Genomic DNA, 18,509 nt, shown 5'->3' on the forward strand with positions numbered 1-18,509 from the left:
AGGGACCTCTAAAAAAGAAACCACATAGCTGGAGCATTTTACAGGTGTAAATACTCAGTCATGAATTCAACTGCTATGCAGTGGAGGCCTCTAAATCTGTTCAGAAACTTTCACGTTGCTTCCTGTGGTGAGGAAGAGGGGAGGAGGCTTCCTGACCTACTGTAGCGCTTGCAGAGCTCTGGAGCAAGTGTGCCTATATAAGCCTGCCTCACTTTGGTCTTGTCCTGGCATTGCTGAGGCAAAACTAAAGTCTGCTTCCTCTCTGGTATCTTCTGCAGCTTTAAAACTGGCATCCTGTATCTTCTCCTTTCCCTAAAGAGCATTGGTAGGGTTTCAGATGCTGCTTCAGCAGGATAAGCCGTGTCCAGGCCTAAACTTACAATTCTTGTCTCCCTTTCAGTTGTGTGACTTCATTGAGACTCACTACCTGGATGAACAGGTTAAGTCCATCAAAGAGCTGGGTGACCATGTGACCAACCTGCGGAAGATGGGGGCACCAAAATATGGCATGGCAGAGTACCTCTTTGACAAGCACACCCTCGGGGACAGTGACAATGAGAGCTGAAGTCTTGCCAAGAGCCACCCTATGGGTTTCAGTGGGACTCCTACTTTACTGTCCAGCCATGCATGCATTTTCAGTTATCTAGATAAACAGTTCTCACACTCTGTACCAAATATCGCCCCCCTTTTCTCTTGTGTTTGTGTATTGCCCTCCATCCAATAAAGTGACTTGGTTCAAGTTGGCTTTTTCTGTTTCTCTCAGGAGCGAGAGGCTCCTACTTGCAGGATTGTGCTCTGTAGTCTGTTGGTGACAGGTCATTTTAGGTTGGACATGGATGAAGAAATATACTAGAGGGATTAAGTTTTACTTGCTTAGTCTTTCCTTCCCCCTGCAATCCAGTGGGCAGGGAACTGCCATCCACTGCAGGAATTGCTCAGTGACTAAAGTTGTGTTTTAAATGCCTTTGTCAACAAAACTTGCTGTAAGGAATGTGCAAGGAAAAATTGTTCCCTGTTAATTTAGATGAGGCAACTAAATTGATGAAGGGGAAATTAGTGCCTCACTAGGCATCATGGCTGTCATATAAATGGCACTACTCTTGTGTATGGAGAAAACATACAGTGAATAATAACTTTGAGCTGTGTTCTATTGTCAGGTTGGACTGCAAAAGCAGTGTTGAAGGAACTGCCTTGCTGTCTTAAGGAGCTGCAGCTGGTGGTGGTGCCATCTGTGTAGGTTTAGCAACTTTTTGTAAGGTAGAGAGAGTAGACTGCTGTTGTAAAGGCAGTGGAAGGGATGTGGGAGATAACATTTTTCATGTGCCCCCTGTGATATGGGAGATCTGCAGCTGTTTCTGAAAACAGGAAGTAGGAAAACTGGTTTCTCTAAACTGTTGTTGCATGGAAACTTTAAAATGAGGAGATGAAGCGGATGGTCCTGGGACTTGAGCCTTGCTTTTATTAGGGAAGACAGTAAAAACTCAGAGCTGTGTGGTGGGTGTCTGCTACCATCCAGATGATTTCTTACTTCTTTGAGTATTGTCAAACTGGTGACAGATTTGTGTAACTTCAAAAGGAAGCAATGTGCTGGGCAAATGCAGTTGATTGCAGCCACCTGTCTGAGTAGACATGTGCACTGCCTTATTCCATTACTCCTCCAGTACTGGAAAACACCAGCTAGACATGACTTTGGGAAGTGATATGACTTGCTTCAGTCCCTTACTTTCCCTGCAGTGCCTTTTCAGTAGGGCATGTGCTGCCTGAGACTTGTGATAGGTCTTGTGATGAATATTGATGTAAAGCTGAAGTTCCAATTCTTGCTGTGATGAGAAGCTAATATATAATAATATAAACTATATTCCTCTTCTGGTTTGGGCTACACCTGTGCTCCAGGCTCTTTAGGTTGGTGCCTGCTGAGCTGTTGCTGTGCTGTAGCTGCAATACTTACTGCTCAAAGTCTTATTTGTTCTGTTGCTGCAAATGTAGAGGGGCTTTTGTTACTGTTGCAACGCTGCAGCGTGCCTGCTGTTGTACCTGAGGCCAGCAGCGGTGTGAACTTGGCGCTGTCTTTAGCCTCGGCTGGGCTCTGGTGGCACCTCCCAGCAGGAGGTGGTTCGCGGCGCTGCCCTTTGGGTGAGTGCCAGTGTGGCCAAGTGTAAAGATCCTGCGATACTGCTGATGTGGCAGGTATCTCAGCAGACCTGCGTGTGCCTCTTGGGTCTGCTCTAGCTGTACTGATCTATCTGCTCTTCACACACGTTTTCGCTGGTCTCTGTGATCACCTCCATCAGCCCCACGTAGTCACCTTCAGCTAGAGAGATGCCAGAGTCATTGGGGGATGGACTCTCTGCTCTTCTTGGCTCTTTTGTAGGGGGAGTATTAGTGCTTCCATTTCCAGTATCTCTCATGTTCCTGGAAACCTCTGCTGGATGCTGGTCTGGAGTGCCGGTTGCATCTTCTAAACTTAGGCTGCGAGCTTCAGGGCCTGTGTTTCCCTTGTGGGATCTCTCCAGTACGGGAGATGTGACAGGAGTGAATGAGAAGCAGAAGGAGGCACTGCCTCCAGGGGTTTTGTTACTGGGGGTGTGAAAGGCACCTGAATGCTCGGAACTGGGAGTGGCAGATGCTGTGTTCTCCAGGGTTAGCCAGGGTGGGTGGGAAGCTTTCAAGCTCTTGAGGTTCTTGAAACTACCCTGCTTCTCGTGGTCTGGGGACTCTGCCAAGAAGGGGAACTTGGGACTCTCTGATGCTGTGGACTGAGCTCCTGGACTTCCTGTAGTGGCAGCTTCTCTGCTTTTACTGTTAGAGTTGCTCTCTTCTTCTACTGTTAAAACCAGTGACTCGGGACCTTTGCTCCGATCTGTTGGCCAAATAAACGTTTCTCTTGCCCCTGAGCCAAGGGAGCTTTGGCTTTTATATGTATCACTGACTCTGGAAGGTGAGGAGTTGACAATGACATCCCTAAGAGAAGTCGAGCACGCAGCAATACTGGAGAGTGCTGGGGGCTTCTTACGGCCTTGGCGTCTAGAAGGGAAAATCATGGGGATAGAGCTGATCGGTGTCTGTGGGGCACTGTAGAAACCAGGTCTCTCATAAAATGGGGTTGACATGAAGGCATCAAAGTCCCTTAGTTTCCTGTCTTCGCTGTCCCACTGTTCCTGTGAGCTGGAGTCTCCCTTTGGCTGGTTGATGCTGCAAGGGCTTCCAGACTTGCCCATGTCTTGGTACATATAATGGGAGAAGGGGGATGTGGGGTCTCCTCGCCTGCGCAGCAGGTTCATCCGGGAAGAGGACCTGGAGAAGCTTGGCGACTGGACGCCGAGGAGCCGGCCCAGGTGTCCCAGTAATGGTGTGGAGTGGTTGGCCTCCTCATTCTCTTTAATTTGCTCCAGAGGCTGGAACTCCATCTCTTCTTTCTGCATGCTGGGGAAAGGCAAAACAGGCTGTTACACAGCCACAAAAGGAGGTGGGTTCTGGTGGAGAGGCTGGCAGCAGAGGGATTGCTGCTGCCAGTGGGAAGCTGCTCTCTTCCTGTATCGCCACTGGATATGTTAGGCCCCCACAATAGGGATGCTCATAATAGAGGGGAGGGGGGAAAGAGGTCAGAGGCATCCTTTCTTTGGGAGGGTTGGCTCTTGGCTTTGGATGAGCCTAAAAGTACCTTAGAGCAAGGTTTCACAGACTATGGGGGAAGATATTACTGCTCGCTCTTCCTCCTCAAGTGCAATATCCTGCACAAGGCCTGATCCCAGGTAAATGTGGACTGTTAGACAGCCTGTGGCTGCACTCACTTGATATCAAAAGTTGAGCCAAGGAATGATGGTCGCTTGTACTCAGCAGTGGCTGCGGTGTAGGGTGGCTGGGGATCAGGCTCGTTCCAGTACAGGTCCTTCTCCAGAATGGGTAAATCTTGATGCATCTCATCCACTGCCATAAGGGAGACCTGCAGGGGACAGCAAGAATGTCATACGGGGTGAATGGCATTCTGTGTGTCTGTTATCAGTGGACAAAGGGATGCAGGGCAGGAGGAAGTGATGTAGCGCAGGAGCGAGGCAGGTGGCTGGGTTTGCTGTGTGGTTTCATGTCCCTTGGGTTGTTTTTCACGCGGAGAAATTTGATTAATTGGAAGGAAAGTGATGCTGAAAGAGACAGGAAAGCAATATGCTTACTGGGACAGAAGGGCTCAGTGTTAAGAAGGGCTGAAGGTGAAGAGTTATTGCGTGGAGGAAAGCAGAGGAGGCAGTTCTAGGTATAGACACAGCGTGGAAAAGCTCGGGAGAAGCAGGAGTGATGTTGTTCAAAGGTAGTGAGGGCAGGAAACGAACAGTCTGGATCCTTCGTGTGTGCCAGAGCATGGACTAAAGCTGTAATCGGTCTCTGTACAAAGACGGGCCAAAAGCCCTGTCTTCCCTGGTGTGTGTGGGTCTTCCTGGTCCAGGTCTTGCCCCGTGTTCTTCCTGGAGCCTGGGATGTCTCCTTGGGAATACTGAGCTGGATCCCTTCACCCTTGTATTTGTTGAGAAGCCTTACATTTTCCTCCTGCTCTCCTAGCCATCTCCGTCTGGAGATCCTGGACCTCTTTGAATGCAGCCACCGACAGCTCAGGAAAGCGTGAGGGTGATGGGGACTGCTGCTCTGCCCCAGACGGGCACGGGGGGTGCAGAAGAACTTGGTGACTGTGCTGGCAGGGCTCTCTGAACCCTCAGGTGCAGTCCTGCCTCAGTGTTCCTCTGCAGGTCAGGCTCACCTGGAGGATCTTGCCTTCACTTTACCTGCAGGTTCCTGTCGATGAGCCAGTTGGTTTCAAAGTCATCATCGTCTTCCCCAAAAGGGTTGATGAGTTGCTCAGCCACCTGCATGTGGAGAACACATAGCAGAGGTCATCGTGGTCGTACCTGCCCCTTTCCCTGCAGGGATAAGGCCTGTGGGGCAGTCTCGAGCGTGATGTCCCTTGAGTTTAGAGCAATGCTGCTCCTCCCAAAAAGTGGTGGGTTAAAAATGGAGGCTTTCCAGTGGGTGGGAGACTGGTACGCACAGGTAACTGCCCCTTGCTCACATAGCCCTCCTGCTGCTGTGGACCACCACTGCGGGTAACGTGTAGCCTACTGCTGCTCTTCTCCCCCAGACTAGTCAGGACTAAAGCTTAGGGAAAGGTGGAGCTGATCTCCAGGGTGAGACACTCAGAAGCTGAGGTCTCTGCAATACCCTTGGCCCCTGATGGCTTCCCATTTGTATGCCAGCACTTGGCATCCTGCCCACAGACCGAAGAACACAGCTGGTCCCTGGTGAACCAACACTGGGAAAAACTCTTGGCTAGGTCAGATTCTAGCTCCAGACATAATTTTTTGGACTTACCTTTAACCAGCCAGCATAGAAGAAGAACTGCAAAAACGTAAAGACGGGCACAAAGAGATCTAGTTCATGGCCGGGATAGGCTTTTTCTGGATCCAGGAACTGCCGCCCGATCAGGCAGGCCAGGAAGAAGCTGTAAACAGCCACGGTCACCACCTGGGAAAGATGCCAGGGGACACACCAGAGGAGCTTGAATTCTCACTTGCTTTCCCAGCATCTCTTTTCAGTTCCACCCCCCACATCTCCAAACAGCGGCAAGCTGCTGCAGAGCTGCTGGCTCTGTAGCCTCGTGAAAGCCTTGGATTCAGGCTTCTCCTCTGCTTTTTGCAGGAAGATGCATTTCCACTGCAGAAAGCTTTAAAAATGCCCTTTGCCCTTTAGCTGTTACATACTGTTTTTCATTCCATGCTGTTCCTGGAATGACATCTGTGTAGGCGTCACAGAAAGCCAGTGGCAGAAGAAAGCATGTGACAGCCTGGGTGGAAAGAGCTTAAAACAACTGACACATGGCATGTGCATGGCTGTTCTGCTGCTGAAGCAAGGGGTGCTGTGAGCTCCTTTCATTCTTTTCCTTGTCTTTCCTGAAAGCTCTCTTGAGCATCTCATGGCTCAGTCCATGCTGGCAGGCCACGTCCAATTTAATTTGCAGGGGAGGGACACCCGGCAGTGCTGCGAACTCTGAACTAGCTTCTTCCTTCCTGGTCCTCACATTGGGTCTTTTTAATATTTGCCTGCTCGCCTGCCCAGATTTCAGGCTACAGTGAGCTTTGTACTTCTCTGCGATCACAGGACGGGGAACTTCCCCTTTTCAAATTAAAAGCAGCTGAGGCTCTCGCATGGTTTCTTGATGTAACAGGCAAGGGGGTTCAAAACAAACACGCAGCACCACGAGACTGGTGAGCTAGCCGTGCCGTTCCTGGCAGGGAACAGCACAGGGCTGTTCCGTGATGGGCAGGACAGAGAGTGCCTGGAGCAACAGACTTTGCATTGTGGATGGAGCCCGATTAAAAAAACGGGTTGTGTACAGCAGAGGGGGCAAAGGCATGCTATGATACTGCTTTTCCCAATGTGTTCCCCATTAACCTTCAGCACTGCTGCGTGAACATAAGCAGTTTCCATTTCATGGTGGAGTGCGTTAGTGTTACCTGAGCAGCTGGATTGTGTGAGACAAAGGAGCAAGCTGGTGCCAAAGTGTCTGTCTGGGTTTATATCGAGACCGCCGTTAAACACCGGAGTACACGCACACCGCTGCCTTTCACACACGTGGCATAGCTCCACCAGAGCTGCCCTGCCTGCTGGAGCAGCTTTGCTGCCAGACAGATCTCAGCTCTGATGGGTAGGAAGGGACTTCTTGAGGGACATGCTCCCTGCAGGGAGTGGGTCAGTGTGTATCTGTGTTTTCCACGGCACGCAGTGTGGTTGGTTACCCCTGGTGTTTCTGTGGAGGTGGCTGTGTCTGAGTTGGGGAAATAAGGCTGGGCTGGGCTGCTGAGCTGCGTGTGTGAGAAAGCCGATGCGTGTAGGTGGGGATGAGGGGTCCAAGTGTACCTCATGTCAGCTTGGCCCCTGTGCGACTCAGGTACGGGTGTAAATAGGGGTGCGCCTTGTAGCAGGGGGCAGTGTGCACAGGCAGGCAGCAGAGCAGTAGTTGTGGGGGGTCCCTTCTCACCTGAGTGTAGACCAGGGGGATGCTGATCCAGTCGTACCCATAGAGTCGCCCACACTGGCTGCGCAAGGTGTTGAGCTCCTGCAGTGGGGAAAAGGAATGGCCTGTCAGCGTAACTTCGCATCTCCTTGCTGGGGATGCTGAGCCTCTCCGGCCCCATCGCCCCTCATCGCTCCAGCCCGTTCCCTCCTGCTCACACCTCCTCTGGAGGGGGCTGCCCAGCCAGGACTCCTGCTCGCTGGCTGCCCAGCAGAGGCTCATGCTCACCCTGGAGGAACTCCTTGCTGCCTGGGTGTCTCCATCTGAGCCCAAGATCCCTTCCTAGCTCACTTCATAGCTGAGTTCATCTCCTCACAAAATGAGCAGCGGGCAGGTTAGGCAAAGAATGTCTCGGGAGCATCCGTTTCTCTCTCCTGACTGTATACTGAATCTGGATAAATAGCCCAGAGGGAGATATCTCTCTCTGGGCAGATGAATCTCACTCCAGGCAACAGAAACAATGTGACTTTCTCTGCACATGAATATCAGAAAGGATGAGCTGCTCTGGACCTTTTCTCTCTGCAGCTGGGCAAGGATCATTTCCAGGGCTTGTCTGTGGAGCATGGCCTGCTTCCCAGGACAATCTAAGAATTTTAAATAGTGAAGTTTTCTACAGGGACCTTGGTTGTTGGGGATGCTTTTGACCTCTTGGTTTCTTCCAGATACATGCTTCCTTGTGTTTTTTTCATCTGTACCCTAGAGACCTCCACTGGCCACTGTTGCTGGCTGGTCTGAAGCGTGGGAAGGCTGATCCAGGACCTGCTGCATGGGTGTCTCCCTTACCACACCTAGATGCGAGTCTTGTGTTCCTCCCGGTCCCACATTTGAGAAGGATGTTGCATTCCCCTTGCCTCTAATATATGTGACATTGCTACCACGTCAGCAGGCCATGAAAATCTCTGTTCTGTCACAAGCTAGAGAGTAGCAGTGGGGGCATTTCCCATCAAAGTTAGTGTAATGTCCCCAGGGACAGGCTTGGCTCACTGTCCTACCTCACCATTCCTATTCCTTGCCTGACTCTGGAAATTCCCATAGTTCTGCCCTGGGGACTGGATGAGAATCTCAAACAGTTGCCTATTGCCTCTGTCGCTCACATTCAGGATGCCTTGGAGCAGCACGCTGTCCCGGATTCTCCCCTCATTCCTTGCCTTCACAGCCAGATTGGAGAACCACACACACGGGATCCAAAACTTGTTATGGGGGGAATTCAAGCTCTCAAACTTCTTGTGCTCTTCTGGTGTCATGAGGCCTGGGTAAAAAAAGAGTAGATGGGAGAGGGATGGCTATAGAGGGCAAAAGGAATTGATCTGGTCTGAAATGAAAACATCTAAATCTCAGGTGGTCACCTTAGCTCTCCTTAAAAATCACAGGAAAGACTCAGACACTCAGACTTTGGGAGACACAAGGGAGGAGGACAAGTCGTCTTGTTAGAACAGTGAGTTACAGAAGTGTGAGAGGCAGGCTTTATTGCCTTTCACTTTGGATGTCTGCAGCATACCCGACCAGGTCACAGTCAGCAGGGAGATAAAGTACTGCTGAGGGTGCAGTTGCCCGGTGTACGCAGACATGTGTTGAGAATGGGATAACTTGTGTCCTAAAATTGCCTGGTTCTCTCTCTGGATTGCAAAGGGAACCCAGTTGACTAGGGCAGGTGCAGACATCTCCCTTTGGGCAGAGTGGGAAATGTCCCTTGAGGAGCATCTTCAGAGAGGATTCAGGGAGCCCAGCAGTTAAGGTTGGTGGTCCGAGGCTCCAGTTCCCACCTTCATGGTGGAAAACTGTTGCCCTGAGGGAGGACAAACATACCACTTGGCAGAGGTCTGCTTGTGCTCTGCTACAGATCTGTGCACAGGGTCACTCACTACAGAGAGCTCTTCTCTTCCCATGCACGCTTCCAGTGCAGGGTGAGCAGCTCCTGGTGAAGTCACTGCACCACAGGCATCCGAACCTGGCCAGCCAGAGCTGCCCTGTGACCTGCAGCGCATCTACATTCACAAACTGGATCTCAACACTCTCCTTACACAAAACATTGGGGCAGAGACCCTTCATATTTCAGACAAGCCTTCCAGCCACTGGTAGGAACAAGCATGCTGTGCAAAGGCGAAGCATAAGCAGTTGATTATTTCAGAAGAGCAGAGCTAGGGCACGAGCAGATGCTTAGCACCTGCTGCAGACATCAGCTGAGCACATTGCAGCACTATCCCATCTCCTGTCTGAAGAGCACGTGGCCCTTTTCAAGGCTCTTTGCCCTAAAACCAGCAGCGAGGTGCTGCTGTCTGCTCGGTGTCAGAGCTGTGCAGGAGGCAGTGCTGGTACTGACCTGCCCTCACGACGTGCTCCATGCTGGGGAAGCGCTTGTAAACAGCAGTGCTGACTGAGCGCAAGATCAGCACGCTGCAGAGGTTGCTGTAGCGCATGAGGGTACGACGCAGGAGCCGCCCATACTCGTCCTCCCCGTCCACGTTGCAGGAGACCAAGTTCATGATCCGGTCAGGCCATGGGATGCTCTCATACTGAGCCCACCAGCGGGACACCACCAGAGCCACGTAGAAACCTAGAGGTGAGCTGAGCAAATTAGCCATCCTAAAGGAGTGGGAGGTGTAAATGCTGGTGTATAGGAAGTCTGGTACTGCTTCTGCAGGGATGGGTGCAGGCATGCCTGGAGGGCAATTCAGATCTCCATGCTGACGTTAAGAGTCTGGGTTTCATGGTTTATTTGGTGCTACTTGGTGCCTGCCCTCCTGGCAGAACCCAGAGCACGCTCGCTCGTACAGCTGTGTGCTGGGGGCGTAGCTCACAGCTGAGGTGTGAAACCCTGTATTCTGCCTGAGGGGTTTTACAAAGGCAGAGGGAGGGACCTGCTCAATGAATCTTGCCCGCCTGCAGACCTGTGCCAAACCAGGGTCCAGTGCTGTCCCTTTCCCCTCTCTGTGTTCCCAGGCAGAGCTCCTTACCCAGCACAAAGGACACAGGGATTAGCTCAGCATAGCTGTTGCAGTAGAGCGCCAGCTTCTCAAACATCAGCCTTTGGCTCTCACTCAGGATCAGCCTAAAAGGGAGAAACAGCAGCATCAGCCTCAAAGAAGAGTCTATGCCTTGTTGGCCTGCTGGGACAGGAATCTGGCCAGGGAAGCCAAGGATGGGTAGTCACAACACTGCTACGCTGTGAGGCTGGGGATGATGTGAGTGAACAGCCTGGGACACCAGCCCACCTCCCCAAAACACCCTGCTGACCAGCCCAAAGGATCTCGAAGTGGGCATTGATGGAGAGCGTGTGGCGAGTGATGCAGTTTGATGTCAGGAACCACCCCTGGTTTTCTCAGGAGAGTGCTGTGGGGTATCCAGCATTTGACACAGAGCTTGGATGTGCACCATGGTTCACTTAATATCCTGCAAAATGTCAGTGTAAACTCTGCTCTTAGGTGAGTTCCTGCTTCTTAGAGCTGCTTCCCTGCCTCTGTGCTGCATCTATGATCGAACCAGCGAGGGGAGCTCCCTGTCTTTCCTCATCAAAACAAGACCAGCTACAGAGTGCCGATGCCTGATCACAGATCTGTGGTCTCAGAGCTGATGTCTGCTCTCAAAGACGTGCCCAAATTATTGCCTGTTGTGTAAGGAGGGAAACTCTCTCCTAAAGCTCCCCGCTGGGGGCCATCTCCAGTATTGGTTCAGTCTTGGTCTCCACTGATCTACACATTACTTTTCTGTAGGAAATCATCAAATCCAACTCTTCATCCCGTGGAAGAGAAACCGTGTTACTTCCCAGGGCTGAAAAAGGAGATTTCTCAGTTGCTAAGCCATATTGGAGCAGTGAGGAAGGACCTTTCCTTTCCTGGCCAGCTGCTCCTCCCCAGGATCACTATCCCAGTCCTGTGTTGCTCAGTTGTCCTGCTCCAGGGCAGGCTGAGAGTGAGGGGTGTGTTAGTGTCGGGGTGTAAGGATGCTTACCTGTAGACAAGACTGATGGTGAAGTAGAGAGAGATGAAAATAAGGAACTCAGAGTAAAGAAGTTTGTAGATGCTTCCTTTCCATTGGAGCAGGAGCTGTGAGAAGGTGCCTAGGCGGGCGTCAGCCACACGGTTGGTGTATGTCACCGTCATCACAGATTCTAGTGGAGATACAAAGCGAGCAGATGTTGAAGCTGCCAGCAAGCTTGCACAGAGGGAAGAGACACGGACACCTCAAGTGTCCCAGCAAGCGAACAGGAAGGAAGGAAGGAACAACGAGCTGAGATCAAAAGACAGGTAAGATGAAGTCAGTGACATAGAGAACTAGGAGGACATTGATGGGAGGCAATTAATTTGATGACCTTGCCATCTTTTTTCTGCCTTCGAGCTGGTTACAATGATAGAAAATACACTTTCTGGTGGAGCCCTTGGTTTCAAGCGTTGATTGTCAGCAGTCAAGCGGGGCGGGTTGGTTGGAGAGGACAAAGCCCACTTGCCACTCCCTTCCACAAAAGGGAGTTGTTTAAGCTCACTTCTTAGGGTCACAGACTCCAAAGTTGCTTAAGCCATTTATTTTTTTCTTATAGTACTTTCTTCAAATATGTTTCTGTAAATCTACTGTTTGGGAAGTGTCTTCCTGAAATACTGCTGGGAAAAAAAAAAAAAAAAAAGCCCAAAGGAAAGCAAAAACCCCAGAAAGGAGAGATTTCTTGGTATTGATCCAGATGAAGGTAGCCCTGGAGATTTGATGGGTTTTGTAGCACTTGCCCAACAAGTATAGCTGTCTTTAAATTTGGGCTGAGGGCCATATCTGGACTATGCTGGTCCTAGTCCTGCAGGCAGAACAGTCCCCCCTGTTAGAGAACGGAGGGATGGAATTTGGCTCACAGAGCACGAATACGAGCAGCTCTGCCTCCCCTCTCCTTCAACCATACGTTGCACAATAAATCACACTGGATCAAAAAAGGCATTCAGGCTCCTGAAATGCTTCCCAAACATGCAGGATCCCCATTGCGCTTTTTCTAGCATAACCTTGGATAAATAATTCTTTATCATCAGTTAATAATCAGACTCACATTCAAATAATCCTGACTTTGTAAAAAAAAAAACAAACAACAAACCCAAACCACCAGTGTAATCCATGCCAGGCAGATAGGTGAATGATCCCTTGGTTTATAAATAATTATCCAATGTGAAACTGTTGGTATTTCTAAACTTAACGAGTTACCAGGTTGTGACACAGGCATTGCTGTTTAAGAGGCAATGATGTTAATAGTTATGGGGCCTTGGGCTTTTCCCTGAGTGGTGGAGGTAAAGCAGCACTTTAAGGGACAATTCAGCAGCTCTGTAGCAGCAGCTGAAAGCAGATAAGCTTGTGTCCATGCTCTTCATTTAAGCATCTTGCTGAAAGACCTACACTTAGGTGGGGACCAACTCAAGTCCCGGTGAGCTGGTGCTGTGAAGAAAACCAGCAAAGTCTGTTTTGTTGGTTACTTCAACCAAATAGCATCTTTGTCCTGGCTTTGGCTTTTCAGTGCTGCTCCTCCTTTGGGTTTCCCTGTCATATCTCTCCCTGAGGCCCCTCTCCCAGGTTCTATCAAAGGAGCAGAGCTGGCCCCTGCCCTGCCAAGGGCTCCCCAGCTGCACAAATGCACCTTTCACTGGAGCCTCGTGCACATTCATGCCATTTCCATATGATTGCTAGCCAGTGCAGAGGACTTGGAAGAGCAGTTTTTAATTGCCCTGGAGACTGCACACATATGGGCTATACAGGTGAGAAACGTATGCAAACACCCATAGATTCGTTGGGGGCTGCTTACAGAAAGCTGGCTGTTTTCTCTATGCTTTGGGTCTTGAAAGTGCTCAGGGAGACTGTTGTGTAATTCAAATACAGATTCACTTTTTACCAAACATGGAAAACTTCAACTCCTGTCCATGTAAATAATGGATGGCACCCACCTCTACACAGTTCTGCTCCGGCACAGGATATGGGGCTTTTCCCAGTGCTTTTTCCTCCAGCCCTGAATGATGAAGGCACTTCCCTGCCCACCTGCCAAGCCTGTGCGGGACTGCCCCGGGATGGCACTCGGCAGTTGGCACACTCAGTACCATTTGGGGTCGAGGTAGGTGGCGGGAGGCGACTCACCACAGCACCGGCTCTGGCACACTGAGTCGGTACGGGGAAGAAGAGCCGTGTCCTGCGGCACCCACAGAGCCCGCTGCCCAGGGAGACCCTGCCTGAACCCTCCTGCCTGATCCGACCGGACTCACCATTGCACCTGAAGGTCGACCGACACCAGTCAGACCATGGGAATCCACAGCGCCCAAGATTCTGCAGCACCAAGGCTGCGGCAGGTGCGTTACCCACCACGTAAGAAGGCAGACAGACATGAGCAGCTAGCACAAAGATGGAGAAGAAGCAGACAGAGTGGACAGATGGAGTGAGACGAGGTCACAGGTAGGCAGGAACATAGATCTTTGAAGGAATCTATCTGCTCTTGGGAGGACTAGATACTTACAGTCATGGGCTTCTGAGCTGCGTTGGAGGCTGTGGAGGTTTGGTCCTGCATGTGTCCTTGCGGGGTCCTTTGTGGCCCACGCCACGGCCCGCCTCCTCGTGCCCCCTTGGCTCATGGGGGGATTGAACCTGACCGGCACGGTGTGCTAAGGAGCCTGAAACCCACTTGGGAGCTGCAGCCGGTCACTTGATGCTGTAATCCTTCCTCATTACAAAAGAGACTCTGTTGTCTTTTGCCCTGTTCCCTTCTAATCTTCTGAGTAAGCCCTGCGTGTTTATAGAGGCGGCTGGAGGAGGGGGAGGCAGGGCTGGCCGCTCCGTGGCTGCTGCTGCTAACTCCTGGCACAGCCGTGGTGGCTGCCAGGAGAGAGGCATTTTTCCTCTAATTCTTTCCTGTTTGGTCCCTTTCTCTGTCACAATCTTAACAGGAGCCCCAGGAGATTAAGTAGGGCTGGAATTTTCCACAAAGGCTATGAAAATGTGTGGCTCTTGGGGGCTGCCCAGCTCTCTCTTCCCTGGGGAAGCTCTTGGCTCCTTAGGTTGGTGGAGCACCTGGTCTGTGCTCTGCCTGGCTCTTGTGTGATGTTCCTCTGTCACTCCTCACTGTCTCTGTTGTCCCTGGATGAGTTTGCCATCTCTTCCAGCTGTGGTTTGGATGTTAGGGGCTTCCACTCTGCTGCTCTCTCCCTGAGACTCTTCCCATGTGTTCACTTTCTTTTCTGCATGCTTGCTCCAGCAGTGCTTGGGGGCTGTCACAGCTCTTCCTTGCATGCCACCCTGGGAAACGCTGGCCCTTGCCTTTGTCCTCAAGCCCCCACCAAGCCAGAGAACTCCTTGCCTCTGTCTCTCCAGGGTCTTTGGTCCCTTTTCTGCTCCCAAGCTGCTCCTTGCAATTGTGACCATCCCTCTTTTCCACCATCTCCTGCAATCTCTCCTGCCAGGTCTTTAAGACATTCCCCTTCCATGAGGCTGGGAATCAAGATCCTTTCTTACCAAATCGGTCCTGCTGTGGTGTGCATCCTTCACTGTCAGCAGGCTCCTGGGTAGCCACCCTGGGCCCATAGGCACAGGACTTCATGTAGCCCACGGCTCTTCAGGAGGATCTCCATGTCCTTCCACCTCCTTTCTGCTCATTCTGTTGGGAAGTTGTTTCTGTTGCCCAGGTAATAACATCTGTCCCCTAAACACCTGTATTTCCTCCAGGCAGCTCTCGCTGAGCTGCTACAACACTCCATGACCTGGAGACAGGGAGCTGGTCTTGAGCCAAGCCACAGCCCTGTGTCACCACCTGGGCCCAACTTCAGAAGTGTGCTCTGGATTTTTGGAGGCTCTAGGCCAGCGTTGTCCCTCGGAGATGTACTGACTGTGTTATCTGCTCCGTCACAGGGCTGGACTTGCTGTGTGGTCCCTGAAACTTTGTACCTAAGGTCTCAGCTGCTCCCGAAGGGGCCTTTCATTGCCAAGGAGCATGGGGTTGGGACAGGGTCTCCAAGTGACTTGAGATCATGATAATGTCTTGAAACATCAAAAAGCTATGTGAATGGGGGTAGGAGCTGGGAGAGCACTGGGTAGACCCCCTCTGAAGGCAACGTGGTCCATGTGACAGCACTGTTCCACGGTTTGGTCCTCCCCTTGCGGGAGGTATCCAGAGAGAAGGAATTAGTGGACAGGCAGGCTGAGGCAGTTCCTGAGGGTCTCAGTGCCTGAGTCCTCATCCCCACACGTGGCAGGGGGACAAAAATGGTTCAGGTTAGGAAGCTGTTGGGAGTGGTTTGGGTCTCTTTGGGGGGGGACTCTTAACACGAAAACCTCAGATGTCCTGCCCTTTGTGGAAGGGTGTGCTGGCATCTGGGGGACTCTGCTGCCCTCCTCTGAGAGCAGCTCAGCTGGCAGCTTGCGTGGTGCAGAGCTGCTGTTGGGACAGCATGAAATATTTGTGGAATTTAATATGAAAGTAAATAACTGAGGGGCTACCAGCCTGGCAGCGCTGCTTGGATCTTTTTTCACCTCCCCTGTGGCTTCAGTGTTCGCAGGACTTGAGGAAGATGCCGGTCTGAAAGCCTGCCTTGCACAGGAGCAGAGGAGGAAGCACAGAGGTGGTGAAATCCATCTTCAGTCTCACAGCACTGGAATCATTCTCATTTTCTCCATTTTACAGATGTAGAGGTTGACTTACCGTGATGGGAAGTGAATCCCCGCCTTGGGAACCCCAAAGGGCCACCCTCTGTGCCGAGTTAGCTGCAGCTCTCTGGGAAAGGCTCGGTGCCCTCCTTGCTGTCTCCCAGAGAATAAGAAGTGCTTTTCTGAGAAGGACACCATGGGTCCCAAAGCTTGGTGAAATCCCTTTCCCTTCTCTAGTTTTAGTACTGAGATAGACAAAGAAGCAGCTGGCATCAGGGGTGGCTCTCAAACTGGTGGTCTTCCCTAGAATCTGATGTAATTAAAAAAAAAAACACCCACAAATGTGGAAAGTATCTGAGGAGGTGCTCTTTTGCACAGACAGGATTCCCTCTGAGGTTTGAGCTGTCCGTGAGTGTTTGAAGAGGATACAGCAACCCTCAGTCCTTTTTTGAGGACCCCCATACTTCTTCCCTTTACGTTGCAGAATTCCTCACTAACTCTGCACCATCCTGGGGGGCTCTGAGAGCTGGGGACACGCTAAGGGTGCTGCCTGTCCCCCACTCGAGCTCAGTCTGGTAATTTCTTTCTTCAAGGACTATGTGCTGTTCTGACATAGGGAGGGCGTAACTTGCTTAGAAACTTAGAAGTTTCTGGTTTGGATACACAGTGACCAAATCAGCCAGCGGAAAGGAAGATCTTCCTAAAAAGCTGACCGGCAGTCCCCAATTCACTCTGAGTTTCCCAGCTGCTCTTCTTCCTTTTCCATCTGGCATCTCTCCCCCTGGATTCAGGCTGAACCCTGCCTTCAAAGGATGCTGCTGAGCGTGAGGTTGCTCTCTACCAGCTGCCTGCTGGCTGAGAACCGGCAGGAACAGCCGTGTCTCTGGTGGCTCTCTGCTCCGTGCTGTGATGTGACTGCTCCTAGCAGCACCCATCGGAGCCACACAGCCCTGCTGCCCCAGGCTAGCCCCCGTGCCCTTCTGGCTCTCAGGAGCTGAGCATTACGCTTTTGCAGTCTCCTTTTCACCCTGTTGCCCTGGAACAGGGCCTGCACTTTGTTGGGTGATCAAGGCAGATCCCTTCTATGAAACCAGAGATCTTAGACCCAGAGATCACAGAGGACCCTTGCTGAAGCCCTTCCAGCCAGCTGAGCGAACATGCTGCACAGCCGGCCAAGGGAGGGGGGCGAGGGGATGGATGGAGCCTGGAGTTTTAGGCCATTTGTTTTCATTCTCATTTTCATAGCAATAACATCTGGACTGGGTTTGCTGCTTCAGGAGTGTAGTCCTCCTTTCCAAGCTCTGAGATAATCCCTGTTCCTCATTCCCTTCCCAGCCCGCGTCTGTGTTTTTCTTTTTTTTTCTTTTTTTCCCTTTTTTTTTTTTTTTTTAATATTGTAGTAGGATCTGAACCCATGAGCAGACAAGGCAGCCCAGAGGAGGCTGGAGCCCTCTCCCATGACCAGGAAGCATCTCTGCTGGGCAGGGTGTCCTAGCTGAGAGCTGCTTTTGCTCTGCAGGGTGGTCTTGCACCTTGTTTGAACCAAACTCAGGATTTTGAGTCCTGTTCTTCATTTATGACTCATTCAGAGGAAGACACGGGACATTCTGGGAGGGAATATGAGGGACCAGGCTGATGCAGAGAGCTTGCTGTCTACAGGAGGCAGTTAGGACCACCATCGCAGTTCCCACTAAATGGGAGTCTCTGCTTTGCTCTGGTGTCCCCCAGTCGGTCGGTACATGTGCATTTGTGTCTGCTCCACACAGCCTGGACTGAGAGGACGTCACTGGGGAATGGTGTGGGGGGACTCCAGGAGTGACAGGGGTCTGCTCGGGCTGCCGGGGGAGGTGTTCAGGCTGGAGTCCACCCACTTGGGTGCCACAAGTGTATCCCTGCACCTGAGAGACCCAGAGGAAGGACTGGGAGGGTCCTTTGCTTTGTGAAAGATTTGTGGGGAGCAAGGGACCTGACTCAAGAAGACAAAGCATTAGCAAGATGCTTCTTTGCCTGGAGGAGGTGGGACAATGAGAAGCAGAAGGGGAAGAGTCAGGGAGGTCAGTAGCTTGCCAAGGTGGGTCTGCAGGAGGGTTGGCGGGGAGGTGAGTGGGTACAAGTGATGGAGCAAAGGCAGTGGAAGTGGGGAAGATATGGGGGGAAAAAGTGTGACTAAAAAAGCCTGTGGCAATGCAGAGGTACCATGTCAGAGCCTTCACAACAGGTATATGCCATGCTGGGAGACTTGCAGGAGGCAAAGTGGATTTTATGACACTATGTTACCCAGAGGTCAGTGATGTTTTCAGCTTCCATGAAATGTAAGTGGGAAATGATGCGGGAGAGAGCAAGGTGCTTCCATGGTGTGAGACGAAGGCGCTGGGTTAGAGCTTCCAACTGCACTGAGACTTTAAGGCTGGCTGGTGGTTTGTTTTCTCTTTAAAGCAGAGGTGGGAGATGGGTCTGTGTCTCACCAGCTGCTGACGTGGACACTTTGGGACTCTTCACAACACAGCCTAGGGACAGCTAGCCTTGTGCAGAGGGCACGGGGAAGGCAGCTGTTTTTCCTGCCTGGAGGCAGCTTGCATGATAACCCCAGTTTGGGAGTGAGCGTTGTTCTGCTGGGCCAGCCCATTCATCTGGTCAGGGAGAAATCTCAGGGTCTGTCCAGGCTCCCTCAATAGCCCTGCCTGTCTTTCGGGGGGGCATGAGGGGGAGCACGTGCCGCTCTCACCTCGTGACAAGTTGTTTTTGCAACTGGCTGGGATTCAGCATCTCCAGCACATCCCCTCTTAACGCTTCCTATCTGCTCTATCAGTTCTCATTCTTCCTGCCTTTGCTGGATCCTGGAAGCGGTTCTGCCTTTCTAATCTGA

The 18,509-nt window shown here is 51.5% G+C and overlaps 2 protein-coding genes and 1 long non-coding RNA gene across 3 annotated transcripts in view; 2 read left to right on the forward strand and 1 right to left on the reverse strand.

Annotated features, from left to right (window-relative positions):
* Positions 1-739, forward strand: part of FTH1 (ferritin heavy chain 1) — a 4,459-nt gene extending 3,720 nt beyond the window's left edge. Inside the window, exon 4 of the mRNA XM_080404876.1 lies at positions 401-739. Coding sequence (XP_080261002.1) covers positions 401-565 — 165 coding nt within the window. The 3' untranslated portion in view covers positions 566-739. The remainder of the gene's footprint in view (positions 1-400) is intronic.
* LOC308070617 (bestrophin-1-like) lies at positions 560-18,251 on the reverse strand. The gene is made up of 9 exons (XM_080404877.1): positions 11,006-18,251; positions 10,012-10,106; positions 9,378-9,611; positions 8,152-8,306; positions 7,022-7,099; positions 5,356-5,508; positions 4,773-4,853; positions 3,792-3,943; positions 560-3,423 (listed from the first exon to the last, which is right to left on the reverse strand). The coding sequence occupies exons 1-9, from the start codon at positions 11,155-11,157 to the stop codon at positions 2,226-2,228; spliced, it is 2,298 nt and encodes a 765-aa protein (XP_080261003.1). The 5' UTR covers positions 11,158-18,251; the 3' UTR covers positions 560-2,225.
* LOC308070620 lies at positions 7,290-11,004 on the forward strand. Its single transcript, XR_013930793.1, has 3 exons — positions 7,290-7,851; positions 9,527-9,617; positions 10,100-11,004. It is a non-coding gene; the product is annotated as an uncharacterized lncRNA (long non-coding RNA).
* Positions 18,252-18,509: the final 258 nt, after the last annotated feature.

Source organism: Falco punctatus (genome assembly GCF_963210335.1).
Source record: "Falco punctatus genome assembly, chromosome: 10".
Lineage (NCBI taxonomy): Eukaryota > Metazoa > Chordata > Aves > Falconiformes > Falconidae > Falco > Falco punctatus.